Here is a 14,597-nt window from a genome sequence, read left to right on the forward strand (position 1 = left end):
CTCAGCCATTTGACTTTACGCATTACACCCCTGTGGAGTACAGCTACAGTAATGCATGTACCTGTGCTAGGACAAGAGTCCTCCACCACTGTGGTATCAGAGAACTCAGCCAATCACCATCATTACTCTACAGCTAATTTGCATGCAACAATTTCATTGGTTGTATGAGGGCGACCAGGGCTGGCTCTAGGCACCAGCAAAACAAGCAGGTGCTTGGGGGGCAAATTTCGAGGGGCCGCATTCTGGTGCCAGCCAGGCCGCCCCTAGAAATGTGCCCTCGCCGCCCCAGCTCGCTTCCGCACGCTCCCCTGAGCGCACCGCCACCACTCCGCTTCTCCTCCGTCCCTCCCTCCCAGGCTTGCTGCGCGCAGAACAGCTGTTAACCCTGGGAGGGAGGGAGGAGAAGCCGAGTGGCGGCATGCTTGGGGGAGGCGGTGGGGGTGGAGTAGAGGTGAGCTGGGGTGGGGAGCGGTTCCTCTGCCGCCCCCCATTACTTCCTGCACTCCCCCCGCTCTGCCTGCTCCCCTGAACGTGCTGCCTCTCCCTTGCCGGGGCAGGGGGAAGAAGCGGAGTGGCGGCGTGTTCACGAGAGCAGGCGGAGCTAGGGCGGGGCAGCCGCAGGAAGCAATTGGGGGGGCAAATGCGGCACATCCGGGGAGGAGGCGGGGCCGAGGATTTGGGGAAGGGGTTGGGCACGAAAAAAAAGTGGGGGTGGCCAAAATTTTTTTTGCTTGGGGTGGCAAAAAGCCTAGAGCCGGCCCTGAGGGTGACTGCACAGTTTATAGATTACGTGGCTCAACTGCCACACCTGTGTGCCCAACTGCTGCCCACACAAATCAACACAAAGAAATCTCCCAGCACAACCCCTCTCACACACACACAAACATCAACACAACCACACACAATAATGCCAAATATCACTCTGAAGTCTAGAATGTCTGTAGGGTCAGAGTGAAGTGATGGAAACAGCTACAAGTAAGGTCAAGGGCTCATTTTGTTCACAGTATCATCAGTGTGACAACCCGTTCCTCCCATCCAGCCCCCAGATGAACAGATGTCACATATATAGACAGACCTGGTGACTCTTTATTTGGTACCACTGCTGCCACCATTCCAGTATTCACTCCTTGTCTCTTCAAAAAGAAAAGCAGGACTTGTGGCACCTTAGCAACTAACACATTTATTTGAGCATCAGCTTTCGTGCATCCAATGAAGTGAGCTGTAGCTCACGAAAGCTGATGCTCAAATAAATTGGTTAGTCTCTAAGATGCCACAAGTCCTGCTTTTCTTTTTGCAGATACAGACTAACACAGCTGCTACTCTGATCCTTGTCTCTTGTAGGCTTACACTTAAGGGTTTTAGCGTTTTCTCCCCAGGAACTGGAATCCCAGAGATGCACTCTAGCAGGTGGTAATTATTATGTGGCATCACTTTGAGAAGCAGCAGTCAGGTGTCTAAATAACTTAGTAGCACATATCAGACTTAGCCTGAGAGCTAGTGAAAACAACATCTTATTTATTACAATAAGAACAAATCTCATCTAATATGGAACTAGAAGCATTAAAGAAATAGTTCTATACACAGAAACTGCTCACAGATGTCTATGTCAGTCTGTCTTGAGTCTTAATTATTTACAGATCTACAAACTTTGTGCCATGACCTGTCTGTCCTGAATAAGACTCTAGGGATGTACTCTGTGCAGATAGCCACTCCTAATGCCACAGCCACACTGTTGTTTTTAGTGTACTAGCTCAATCAGAGCTAGCGTGGGTACGTGTCAGTGAGCTGGGAATTATAGCTCCAGCACCAGTGTAGACGGTACCCTTAGAATCCCTTTCAGCACCTAACTCTCCCCATACAATACGTTGGGAGCTTGGCTGCCTAATTCAGGCTGTGAATCCCACTGGACAGTAGGGTGCTTAGATGTTAGGTGTTGCAATGCCTACATACCTTTGTGCATCTAACCCTAGTAAGCTCCGCAGTGAAGGGACTGTCTATCACTGTAGGTCTGTACAGTGTCTAGTGCAATGGGACCCTGTTCTTCATGGTTTCCCTCCTAGGGTAGATGTGTGAGGCTGTGCTCAGTTATAAGGTTTGTGAAGTGCAGAGAGCTACTCCTATGAGCCAGCTGCAAAGCTTACTAAAGGGTAGGAAGGACAGCCCAGTGGCTAGGAAGCTGACTTGGGAGATGTAGAATCAGTTCCCTGCTCTGCCACAGATGCCCTGTGTGGCCTTGGTCTTGTCATTTAGGGCCAGATTCATAAAGGTATTTAGGAACCTAGTGGGATTTAAACATTTTTTTTTAAAATCCCACCAGGCACCTATGTCTATAGGAGCCCAAACATCTCACAAATCTGGCTCTAACACTCTGTCAACCTCAAAGAGCCATCAGTTACATGGAAGGTGAAATAACCAGGATGATAAACCTGGCTCGCTCCCAGAACAGGTCAGATAATAAGTGGACCATGTGAAAGGAAAACAGAGGTGTGGTGGGTTGCCCTACCCGCACTGCAACCTAACCTGGGACTCAGATTCAGGGGAGATGCTATCAGAGGTGATTTGAAACCAAATACAGCAAGCTGTTCTGGTCCAACTTCAAAGAGGGAATCTAGCTGCAGGATAGGGATTTATATTAGCTCAGTTCTGAAGACGCTGTCTTCCTGCAATGCTGGAGAGGAAAATCCCTGCTCTTTTAAAGTAACTCTGGCGGTTACTAAATCAGGCTTTCCAAAAACTCTTTATCCAATGTTTTATTAAAATGTCCTTGTTATTTTTAGATTACTAGGTTTTAAAGCCAGAAGGGAGCATTCTGATCATGCAGTCTGACCTCCTGTACATCACAGGGCCAGAGAATTTCACTCAGTGATTCCTGCATCACCCCCAGTACATCATGGTTGAGCTAGAGCAGACCTTTTTGAGGAAAAAAAAAACCCCTCCAACATTCATTTAAAGATTCAGGTGATGGAGAATCCACCAAGTCCCCTGGTAATCTGTTCCAACAGTTAAAATACACTCTGTACAGAAATGGCAATTTCCTGCAATATTCTTGAAAAAACATTATTGAATTGAGGTCCAATGCACTAAATGCAAAGTTTAGGTATTATTGTGCCTCAGGCTTGCAAGTAACCTCTCTGGGGGGAAGATGGGATGTAAGGCCTGGCTGATCAAAGGACTATACTGAACAAAATGCCAGACAAGAATGGACTTTTGGGGCAAACAAAGTCAAGAGGTTTGCTTGGGGAAATCTCCATGGGGAGGTGAATGCCAATCCCCACTCCACACTGTTATGCAAAATCCCAGCCTTTAGAAGCTACCTTGTGAAGAGTGAGCCCCTGTTAACTGATCACCTGTTTCATGAGGCCAAAATCAAAGCCACAAGCTGCATCAAGGAAAGAGATACCTGTTCATGTTGGTTCTGGTTCAGAATCAGAGATAGTTGTGAACTTGTAACCATAGGCAAAACCCATTGTGGGTTTTGAAGGACTGACACCTACTAGGTTGGAGTTATGGGGGAGTGTCATGGGTCAGGTACACCGGATCAAAGGGCATCAGGTTGTGGGAGGATCAAAGTAGAGATTTAGTGGCCCAGTGGCCTGAGGCCATGCAGCTGCCCCTCGGTGCAGGGCAGCGTGGCCCGAGCAGCTATGGTCAGTAGGACAATCCTTCTGCTGTGCAGTTCACCCCTCTAGGTGTCAGCTGCCCCACTGGCAGGGCAGGGGGACCCAGGCCCACCACGCTCCACCAGCGCGTCTACAATCAGTCTCGTCACTTGGTACCTTAGTCCTGATCCTTAGGTCGCTTCCTCTCCTTTCTTCCAAGGCTGGTAGTCTCCTGCCCTCTGCTGTCTCTCCGATGTTGGCAGAGACAGTGCTTCACTGGAGCCTCAGCCAGGTTGGCTTCTGGAGCTCTGGCAGTTTCCCTCAGAGGACCTGCAACACACATCTGTTCTCACTAATGGCCAGCCTAGACTGACCTGAGCTACTTCCTTTTATACTCTGGTTCCAGCTAGAGCATGCACAGCAGGGGCATGGCTGCCTCCAGCCACAGAGTGTGGTTAATCCCTTCTGAACCAGTTCAGGATAAGTACATCCCATCACAGGGTGATCTCTGGTAAGCTTATTAGCATGAGGGTATGTTCCTTTATTGCTTTATTATGTTTTCTTTGTAATGTTTTCACCTTAATAAATATGCTTGCTTAAAAAAGAGCTGTGTGGTAACTTGTAACTGGTGGCAATTACACTACTTATAGCCCTCTAAGAGCAAGCAAAGCACAGACACTGGTCTATTTAGGCAATCTGGCTTGCTGGGAATATCACAGTGCAGGCAGGGAACCCTGCAGTCTGGGAAAAACCGCAATCATGAGGGAGAGACACATGGGTCTCTACTGAAAAGAAGTGATGACTGAAGAGTTGGGAGCTTAGAGCAGGTGCCCTTGCGGGACCAGACAGGGGGAATACAGGTGCAGTTGCCCTGGCCTGTGACACACTCATTATTAAAACTTTGCCACATTTATTTCCAAATTGAATTTTCCTGACTTCAACCTCTAGCAGTTGAATTTTGTTAACTCTTTGCTGGACTAAAACAGTATTGTTCTCCTTGTGTACGAAATTACAGACAGTGATCAAGTCACCTCTTAGCCTTCTCTTCAATACACTAAGGGTTAGGGAACCAGAAGGTAAGCAGTCTTGCCTAGTGGTCAGAGCAGGAGTCCTGGTCAAGGAACAGCACTGAGGGACAGCATTGACAGATTTAACTGCCAATGACCAGAGCCAGGGGTTGAGACAGAACCAAAGCTGAGGGCTGGAGCTGGGATCAGATACCAAATGTCAAAGCCAAGGGTTAAACCGAGAGCTGGAGTTAGAGGTCATAGCCAGGATTGGTAACCGATGGTCACCAGTGAGCTGTAAGGCCAGGAGCTGGAGGAGAGGCAAGGATCAGGAGCACAGTGGGAATGGGGAGTGAAGGCAGGAGTGAGGCAGGAGCCAGGAGCAGAGCAGGAATCAGGAACAGGGTTGGGTGCAGAATGCAGGCACGAGCAGGGTCCAATGCAGAAGCAGGAAATCACCTAGTAGCTCAACTTCCTGTGCCTTTTTCTGGCTTAAACAGCCTGCTTGGACCAACTGGTGGAGCTGGGTGATCCTCCAATCAGGGCTCCCATGTGTGGTGCCTTGGACGAGGCTATAGTCCTGCTAGCTCCTGGGACCCCCACATTTCAGCAGACATTGGGTGGTGGCCAGGATGCGACAGCTGTCTGGGGATGCGCAGGCCTGCATTTGAGACCCAGGGCATTGCATCCATTACACTGAGCTCCTTTAATCTGTTTTCCAGACTCTAAGTCACTCTTGTAGTTCTTCTCTGGACCCGCCCCAATTTTTCAGCAACCTTCTATAACTGGGCATTGTATACAGGCTGTGGTCTCACCAGGGCCTTACACGAAGATCATATAATGTCCCTACTTCTCATTGATATTCCCCTCTTCATACGGCTAAGGCTCGCATTAGCCTTCTTAGCCACAATATCATACCCGAAATGAGCACGTATTCTCCTTTTCAGCCACTGCTTTCCAGGGTACAGTCCCTCAGCCAGTCAGCATTCCTAGATGCATGACCTTGCATTGTGCTGCATTACAGCTTCTATTGCTTGCTTGCATCCAGCTTATCGAGCAATACAGATTTCCCTGTATCAGGGACCTGTTCTACTCATTATTTGCCACACACCCCAATATTTGTGCCATCTGCAGACTTTGCCGGTAGTGATTTTAAGTTTTCTTCCATATGACTGACAAAGACACTGAATAGCGTTGGGCTGAAAACTGATCCATACAGGACCCTACTAGACAGACCCCACTCTTTGATGACTCCCCATTTGTAAGAAAAGCTCCTTGGCAGGAAAATGGAAGGGTAGAGGATCTGGGGGTAGCTTAATGGTAGGCAAATAAATGACAATAATAATCTGCTGGAAGTTTGGACTTTATTATTCAGGTTATATTTATATTCATCCATGCAGAGCACTAGATGAATATGCAGATTCTCCCTATAAGTGTCTACAGTGAGGAAAGGAAGATTAGCCAACTATAATCAGAACATTTGTCAGTACAGATGATGACAACAATAGATAAGACAACGTCTCCTCATCTCCCTTCTCACACAGATCCTCACACACTGCCTGCTCCTCCCCTCACACTCCTCCTACAGTTCACAGTCACTCATTACCCTCTCAGGAGGGGCTTCATTATAATCATTCTAATTATTGCTAATTTAAAAATTCTGAAAGGAACAAAAGGAAAAAGGGAAGGAAGGGAAAGAAAGGCACCACGGGAGTGCCCCACTTGAATGCCCTATAACTGATTACAGTCAGGCGGGATATAATGTCGACCTGGGCCTGACTCTCTCACATTGTGTTGCACCTAGCTCCTGTTAAATCTAATGGCAGCCGTGTGTATGTAACTGCAGGAGAATCAGCTCAGAGATCTGTTCATTATGCATTGCAAAGTGCTGATGGCATTCACAATAAATAAGATTGTCAAAGTCCATGCACATCACTGCGTGTTAAGCTTGGATTCTCTTTCCATGCCATACACAATTGCTTCTTCCTCAGGGTAGGTTTTGGCAGCTCTGTTTTGCACAGTGATGATGATGAGGATGCTATATATCGCCCACTAGCAGAACACTATTCTTTGAACAGCAAACGGATCTGGTCAAAAAAGGAAAAAACACAATTTCACAACAAATTTATTTTGGTTTGAAATGAAACCTTTTCCAGTTTTCAGGAATTTTGTGCATCGTTTCAAATCAAAGTTCTATCTAAATTTTTATCAAAACCAATATTGCCCTTATGTTTTGCTAAAACCTGACTTTTCGATAAACAAAAAATTTTGATTAAAAAATGTCAGTTAAAATTTCTCCCAAAATTCCAGCGAAAATGAACAATTTCAATAATGACAATGTTTGTGACATATTTCACATGGGGAAAGAGGCTATTTTTTCAATAGAAAACCTTTTATTTAAAAAATGGTTGTCTATCTTTGATAGCAAAGAAGAACAAATGGCAATATTTTCAAATGTTGATGCCTACGGTTTGGCACCTAAGTGAGATTTTTTTTCAAAGGCACAGATGGGACCTTTCACTTGTAAATGGGCAGGTCCCTGCTTTCTTGTTGAAAATCTCCCCCTTCAGAGATCTAATGCTGGCCACAGTTCCTGCCCCAAGGAGTTGAGCATCCACATACACCAAACTGGTCCACCAGGCCACAGGAAGTGTGAGAAGAAATGAGTATCAATGTGTGTGGGACAAAGGTGGGAAGGGGCTGGCGAGTACAGCTAATGGAAGCAGGGGCAAGGGGTGCTTTGCTTCTTTATTTTTATTCCCAAGAGCCCTTTGAACAAGGCCAAGCCAGTGAGCCGAGGAGACCAGAAAACACATGGAAGAGGCAGACAGTGGGAAGTTGAAAAACCCAAGCAGGATAAAGGATAATTAGTTATTGACAAGCTGAGAGAGGTAGTTTGTAACTTGGGGAACACAGAATAATTAGCTATGAGGTAGAAATCAGGAGGAGAAGTTAGTGAATCCAAAGAGGAAGAGGACGCTGCAGACCCTGGAGCAAGAAGGGTCTGCTGGGCAAGAGGACAACAGCAGAGACACCCCCAGAGGAGGGCACTATGCCTGGCCAGAGCTAATCCCCAGGACAGCTAGGAGATGCCACTAGCAGGGAGTGTACCCTGTGACAACAACACAGTTCACTAGAGAACTCTCTGCCACAAAATATCATTGAGTCCAAGGATTTATCAGGATTCCAGAATGGACTTGACACTTAAGGATAATGAGAATAACACTGGTTACATCAAACAGGATAAATAATATGTAAGATATAAACTCTCCTGCTTCAGGGCATAAAGTATGATGGATTAATAGGATTTGGGAGGAAATTTTCCTCAGGGGCAGGTTATTTCAAAACTGTCCGTTATAGGATTCCAGCAATTTTCTCTGAAGCCTCTGGGCAGTGGGTACTGACCGAGACAGAATGCGAGACTACGTGGGCATTCTGAAGTGATGTGGCAATGCCTTTGTTCCTAAAAGGGGGATAATAAAGCAAGACACTCAGAAGGTAAGTTTAGCGCTGCCACTGAATGACAAGCAGAATAAATAATAGATGACAAGGCACAGTCAGAAATCTCATTCAATAGCTACTTTGCCCCACTTTCCAGTAGGTAGGATGACAGCAGCAGGATGACTTATGCAAAACAATTAAAGAAGAAGGGAGTGTTCATGAGGCTGGATCAGGCAGAAGCAAGTTAAAGGGACCAGGATGACTAGATCTGTATTCAAAACAGGATGCTCTGAACATTCACCCTGGGATGCTAAAGGAATAAGCTGAAATGGTATCAGAACCATTGGCAATTATACCGGAGATCTTCTGGAGATCACAGGGCTTGTTCTGGACCCACTTACATTGATGTAAATCAGGAGTAACTCCATTGGAGTTGCACCAGCATCATTCCAGTGTAAGTGAGGTCAAAACTGGTCCCTGGGGAACTGGTAAAGACTGAACTTAGCCCAGGTGTTTAAGAACTGAAAAAGGGAGACCCAGGTCTTTACAGAACAGGGAGTTTAACTTCAACACCTAGCAACTGACTGTAATTAACACAGGAGTCAGACTATACATTCCAAGGATACCTGCTGGGCTCGTGCTCCAAAAACAGCTGTGTCGACATTGCTTGGACTGGAGATCGGGGAGCCCAAGTTTCAGGCCCAGCTGCAGCGGTGAAGCACTGTCTACACAGCTGTTTTCAATGCGCTAGCCCCGCAAGCCGGGGAGTCTGTCGACCTGGGCTGGGAGGCTTGCTCCTGTGAGCTGTGTACCTCAGGAGCTCCGTGCTTACAGCTGAGGGCGCGGACAAAGGTGAAGCTCTATGACTCGGACTGTGCAGGTAAGGATCTGAATGGGAGCACGTGGATGTGGTTGAAACTGTGTGGGTGAGGATGACACTGTGGGTGGAAAGCGAACCTGGCTGAGGAGGATGCAGGGGGGCAAGCAGTTGTGTGAGGGTGTCTGGGAGAGTGTGGCAGGGAGGGGGTGTTGGTGCAGGTTGGAGAGCGATGCAGGGTGTTGGTGAGGTCATGCTTGGATGTGAGTGGAGTGTGGGTGAGGGGTAGGCTAGTTGGGTGCGTATTATGGGTGAATTCGGGAGCATGGGGTGCAGTGAAAGGCTGTGGCATTGTTTGTAGGGGGAGCAGATGTGTCCCAGGGTGGGTAACTTTAAATGCTGTCCAGGATGACTAGTTTGCCCTGTTTTTGCAGGCAGTCCCTCCCTACCAGAAGAAAGTGAAGGTAAGCTCCATTCTACTCTCCCCATGCCCCAGCAGGGTTCATGGAGAGATGCAGCTCTCGGTGCTAGAGCATATGTTTGCTTCAGACTCTGAAGGCCCATGCAGGTCAGCACTTTCTCAGGGATCCTGTGTTCTCCTTGCGTTTCCATAGGATTTTTAAACTCTGCAGAGCCCAAGCATGCGGGCTGCCACTGGTGCTTCAGAACCACCGGCTGTGTGTACAGAGGGCATTGGTGGGAACATAAATGTTCAGTGAAAGATGCTTCAACGTCTGAGGGAGGCAATGACTCAGCTGACTAGATTTGCATTTAGCAGCGGAGCCTCCTGGTCATCCCAGTCTCCTCTCTGGCAAGTGCAGCCTCAGCAGAAATCAGTTCCTTCCCATGTTAAGAGCCTTTTCCAGTTAACCAAGACATGTCTCCAGTTCTAAGGCAAAGACAAAAGCAGGACAACAGGATTAACCAGATCTGCTCACCTAGTGTTTCTGAGTTTGCTTTCTGCACCGGCCAGGATTGCTAGCTATTATGCAGCTCCAGTTTCTCTGCAGCAAACACCCTCTCTTCACTGAGTTGCCTGCAACCCTGCTGGAGAAGCTGGGGCAAAATATTGATCTGATATAGCCAAATGCAATGAGGGGAGCATGTCCAGGCTTTGTGTCATTAAAGTCTTGTCTATATCCCAAGTTGCACTGGTTTAAATAAAGGTGTGATTTTTTTAAAAAGTGATTTAGTTAAACCAGTACAAAACCCTGTGTAGAGGCTCTTAATTCAACTGAAATTTGGTTTAGGTTGTTTTAGCTGAAATTGTTAAAAACCAGGTTTAAACTGAATTCCGAATGGCCACACAGGGTTTTGCACTGGTTTAATAGAATCAGTTGTTGAACCAAGTTACAGGTGAACCAGTGCAACTGTGAATATAGACCAGGCCCATTGGTCTAGCGGTGCAGTGGCCCAGATTCATGAACATGCACAAGCTGAGGAATGAGCACTATTGTGAGTACACTTTAGCAAATCCGGCCCCATGTGTCCAAACTCCCTTTCCACAGAAGCAATAGATTTATCAACTGCTCTATGCAGAGGGAACAAACCACAGTCAAACCACTTCATTCAGTCAAACACAGTAAATAACATTTCTGCAGGAATTAGGAACATCTCCCAAACCAGGGCTTCAGAGGTTGATAACTTAAAATCTGTCACTTTAACCCTCCATTGCTAATATGTGGCAAGTTCAAGATACAAAAGGAAACATACTTGCCATGACGAACTAAAAGCTTTAAATACGTGTATGCAGCAGGAAAACAAGGAGAGAATGTTCGGTTAGTATTAAGTGTCCTGTTCCTGATGCATGGCAGGGCCAAGAGTCCTCTCCCAGCTCCACCCCTACCCCCAGGAGGGGCAGAGAACAGGCTGTGGCTCCTGACAGGTTGAGCAAAAAGCAGCCTTTGCACTTTGTGGCCAGAGCAGTGAGACTGCTTTCTATGCTCTGCAGGCAATGAGGGCAAAATGCCAGACTCCCCACTGTGGGAAGGGTCACTGCTGACCATGATGTGGCACATCGCAGGCCCCAGAACCTCACCCACCCACTCCTGAAATAGACCCTTAACCTCTGGCTGCATGACTGAAGTCCTCAAATCATGGTTTAAAGACTTCAAATTCCAGAGAATTCTCCATTTACGCTAGTTTAAACCTGCAAGTAACGTTTACCTTTCAACGTGACATTTTTCACCTCTGGTGACTGAAGGAATGTAAACTTTTTTTAAAAAAAAGCTTCAGCAAAAATAAGTTGGACACTTTTGAGGACAAAGAAAGGGGCGGGCGGGGGGCGGGGAGGAGACACATTTTGGCCATTATAAAAATGCAACTTTTTGTTAAAGCCCTAGCTCCTTAGTGCTTTGAGCCAGAAATCAAAATTTGTCAGTCTGGTGTGATTTGGGGCATATCCATTTCAGTGTGGTGGAGTTAAAGGGTTTATATACGCTGCTGGATTTTCATTCAGTAGAAATCAATCTTCCAATATTTTCTTGGCATCCCCTATGCAAGTTGAGTGGAACTTAGGTCTGCCTTCAGAATGCTCCCCCTTCTCCTAGGGGTACGCACTGTGCCACATTCCATTCATGGTCCACATGCTGTTTATATACAGGCTCCCTCCTCAGTCACTGTGGTTTGGTCAGTGCACAGGCAGGGATCCTGCAGAACTGGGCCTGCATGGCTAATTTCCCCTTGAAGCTATCAATGTGTAAATGTGATGGATGATGAATAGTGACTGAGCCCTGGTCTACACTACGAGTTTAGGTCGAATTTAGAAGCGTTAGATTGATTTAACCCTGCATCCATCCACACAACGAAGCCATTTTTGTCAACTTAATGGGCTCTTAAAATTAGTTTCTGTACTCCTCCCCAATGAGGGGATTAGCGCTGAAATCGACATCGTCAAGTCCAATTTGAGTTAGTGTGGACGCAATTTGATGGTATTGGCCTCCGGGAGCTATCCCACAGTGCTCCATTGTGACCGCTCTGGACAGTGCTCTGAACTCGGATGCACTGGCCAGGTAGACAGGAAAAGCCCCACGAACTTTTGAATTTCATTTCCTGTTTGGCCAGTGTGGCAAGCTGATCAGCACAGGTGACCGTGCAGATTTCATCAGCAGAGGTGACCATGGAGTCCCAGAATCACAAAAGAGCTCCAGCATGGACCAAGCAGGAGGTACTGGATCTGATAGCTGTATGGGGAGATGAATCCGTGCTATCAGAACTCCGTTCCAAAAGATGAAATGCCAAAATATTTGAAAAAATCTCCAAGGGCATGAAGGACAGAGGCTATCACAGGGACCCACAGCAGTGCTGCGTGGAACTTAAGGAGCTTAGGCAACCCTACCAGCAAACCCAAGAGGCAAACGCCTGCTCGGGGTCAGAGCCCCAGACATGCCGCTTCTATGATGAGCTGCATGCAATTCTAGGGGGGTGGCCCTACCACTGCCCAACTCCTGTACGTGGACTCCTGCAAGGCGGGAGACTCACGCAACAGGATGAGGATTTTGGGGATGAGGAAGATGATAAGGAGGGGGAGGTTGAAGATAGCGCACACCAGGCAAGTGGAGAAACCGTTCTCCCTGACAGCCAGGAACTGTTTATCACCCTGGATCCAATACACTCCCAACCCAGGCTCCCAGACCTTGAAGGCGGAGAAGGCACCTCTGGTGAGTAAATATAATATAAATGTAAATATAATACGCGGTTTAAAAGCAAGCGTGTTTAATGATTACTTTGCCCTGAAGACTTGGGATGCATTCGCGGCCAGAACAGCTACTGGAAAAGTCTTTTAACGTGTCTGGGGATGGAGCAGAAATCCTCCAGGGACAGCTCAATGAAGCTATCCTGGAGGTACTCCCAAAGCCTTGGCAGAAGGTTTCTGGGGAGGGCAGCCTTATTGTGTCCTCCATGGTAGGACACTTTACCACGCCAGGCCAGTAGCATGAAGTCTGGAATCATTGCATAAGAAAGCATGGCAGCGTGTAGTCCCAGTGTTCTCTGGCATTCAAGCAACATCTGTTCTTTATCTCTCTGTGTTATCCTCCGGAGAGTGATATCATTCATGGTCACCTGGTTGAAATAGGGGAATTTTATTCAAGGGACATTCTGAGGTGGCTGTTCCTGCTGGGCTGTTTGCCTGTAGCTGAAAAAAAAATCATCCCCACTGTTAGCCACGTGGTGGGGGGAGGGGTGAAGCGATCATCCCAGAGAATTGGATGTGTGGGGGGGTTAGTTGGGTTTGTGCTGCACGTTAACCTGAAAACATCAGCCCCTCCTTTTAAATGGCCAATGTATCTTTTTCAATTTTAATCTCCTTTTTTCCCCTCCCACAGCTGCAAATGTTTCAACGCTGCAACTAGCATCTCTGTCCCAGAGGCTAGTGCAGATAAGAATGCAAAAAAAATGCACTCACGATGAAATGTTCTCTGAGCTCATGCAGTCCACCCAAACTGAAAGAGCCCAGCAGAATGCATGGAGGCAGACAATGGCAGAGTCCAGGAAAGCACAAAATGAGCGTGAGGACAGATGGCTGGAGCAAGAGGAGAGCATGATGAAAGGAGGCAGGATGCAATGCTGAAGCTACTGGAGGATCAAACTGATATGCTCCGGCATACGGTTGAGGTGCAGGAAAGGCACAGACCGCCACTGCAACCCCTGTGTAATCAACCACCCTCCTCCCCAAGTTCCATAGCCTCCTCACCCAGACACCCAAGAATGCAGGGGAGGGGCCTCCGGGCACCCAACCACTCCACCCCAGAGGACTGCCCAAGCAACAGAAGGCTGGCATTCAATAAGTTTTGAAGTTCAGTGTGGTCTTGTCCTCCCCCCCATTTCCGGGCTACCTTGGCAGTTATCCCCCTATTTGTGTGATGAATTAATAAAGAATGCATGAATTTGAAACAACAATGACTTTATTGCCTCTGCAAGCGGTAATCGAAGGGGGGAGGGGAGGGCGGTTGGCGTACAGGGAAGTAGAGTGAATTAAGGGGGCGGGTTTTTATCAAGGAGAAACAAACAGAACTGTCACACCATAACCTGGTCAGCCATGAAACTGGTTTTCAAAGCTTCTCTGATGCGCAGTGTGACCTGCTGTGCTCTTCTAACCGCCCTGGTGTTTGGCTGCGTGTAACCAGTGGCCAGGCGATTTACCTCAACTTCCCACCCCACCATAAATGTCTCCACCTTACTCTCATAGATATTGTGGAGCACACAGCAAGCAGTAATAACAATGGGAATATTGGTTTCGCTGAGGTGTAACTGAGTCAGTAAAGTGCGCCAGCGTGCTTTTAAACGTCCAAATGCACATTCTACCACCATTCTGCACTTGCTCAGCCTGTAGTTGAACAGCTCCTGACTACTGTCCAGGCTGCCTGCATACTGCTTCGTGAGCCATGGCATTAAGGGGTAGGCCGGGTCCCCGAGGATAACTATAGGCATTTCAACATCCCCAATGGTTATTTTCTGGTCTGGAAAGTAAGTCCCTTGCTGCAGCTGTTCATACAGACCAGAGTTTCTGAAGATGCGAGCATCATGTACCCTTCCCGGCCATCTGATGCTGATATTGGTGAAATGTCCCTTATGACCCACTAGTGCTTACAGCACCATTGAAAAGTACCCCTTGCGGTTTATGTGCTGGCTGCCTTGGTGGTCTGGTCCCAAGATAGGTATATGTGTTCCATCTATCGCCCCACCACAGTTAGGGAATCCCATTGCAGCAAAGCCATCCACTATAACCTGCAC

General features: G+C 47.5%; 1 protein-coding gene across 6 annotated transcripts in view; it reads right to left on the reverse strand.

Annotated features, from left to right (window-relative positions):
- Nucleotides 1-6,892: 6,892 nt before the first annotated feature.
- Nucleotides 6,893-14,597, reverse strand: part of AIFM3 (AIF family member 3) — a 113,968-nt gene continuing 106,263 nt past the window's right edge. For 5 of the 6 annotated variants that reach the window (XM_073312952.1, XM_073312953.1, XM_073312954.1 and 2 more), the window contains one exon: nt 12,849-12,999. In XM_073312952.1, coding sequence (XP_073169053.1) covers nt 12,951-12,999 — 49 coding nt within the window. In that variant the 3' untranslated portion in view covers nt 12,849-12,950. Of the gene's footprint in view, nt 9,754-12,848; nt 13,000-14,597 lie in introns of those variants that run through there. The other variant, XM_073312949.1, reaches the window with a different exon arrangement.

The sequence above is a fragment of the Lepidochelys kempii genome, chromosome 15, assembly GCF_965140265.1.
Source record: "Lepidochelys kempii isolate rLepKem1 chromosome 15, rLepKem1.hap2, whole genome shotgun sequence".
NCBI lineage: Eukaryota > Metazoa > Chordata > Testudines > Cheloniidae > Lepidochelys > Lepidochelys kempii.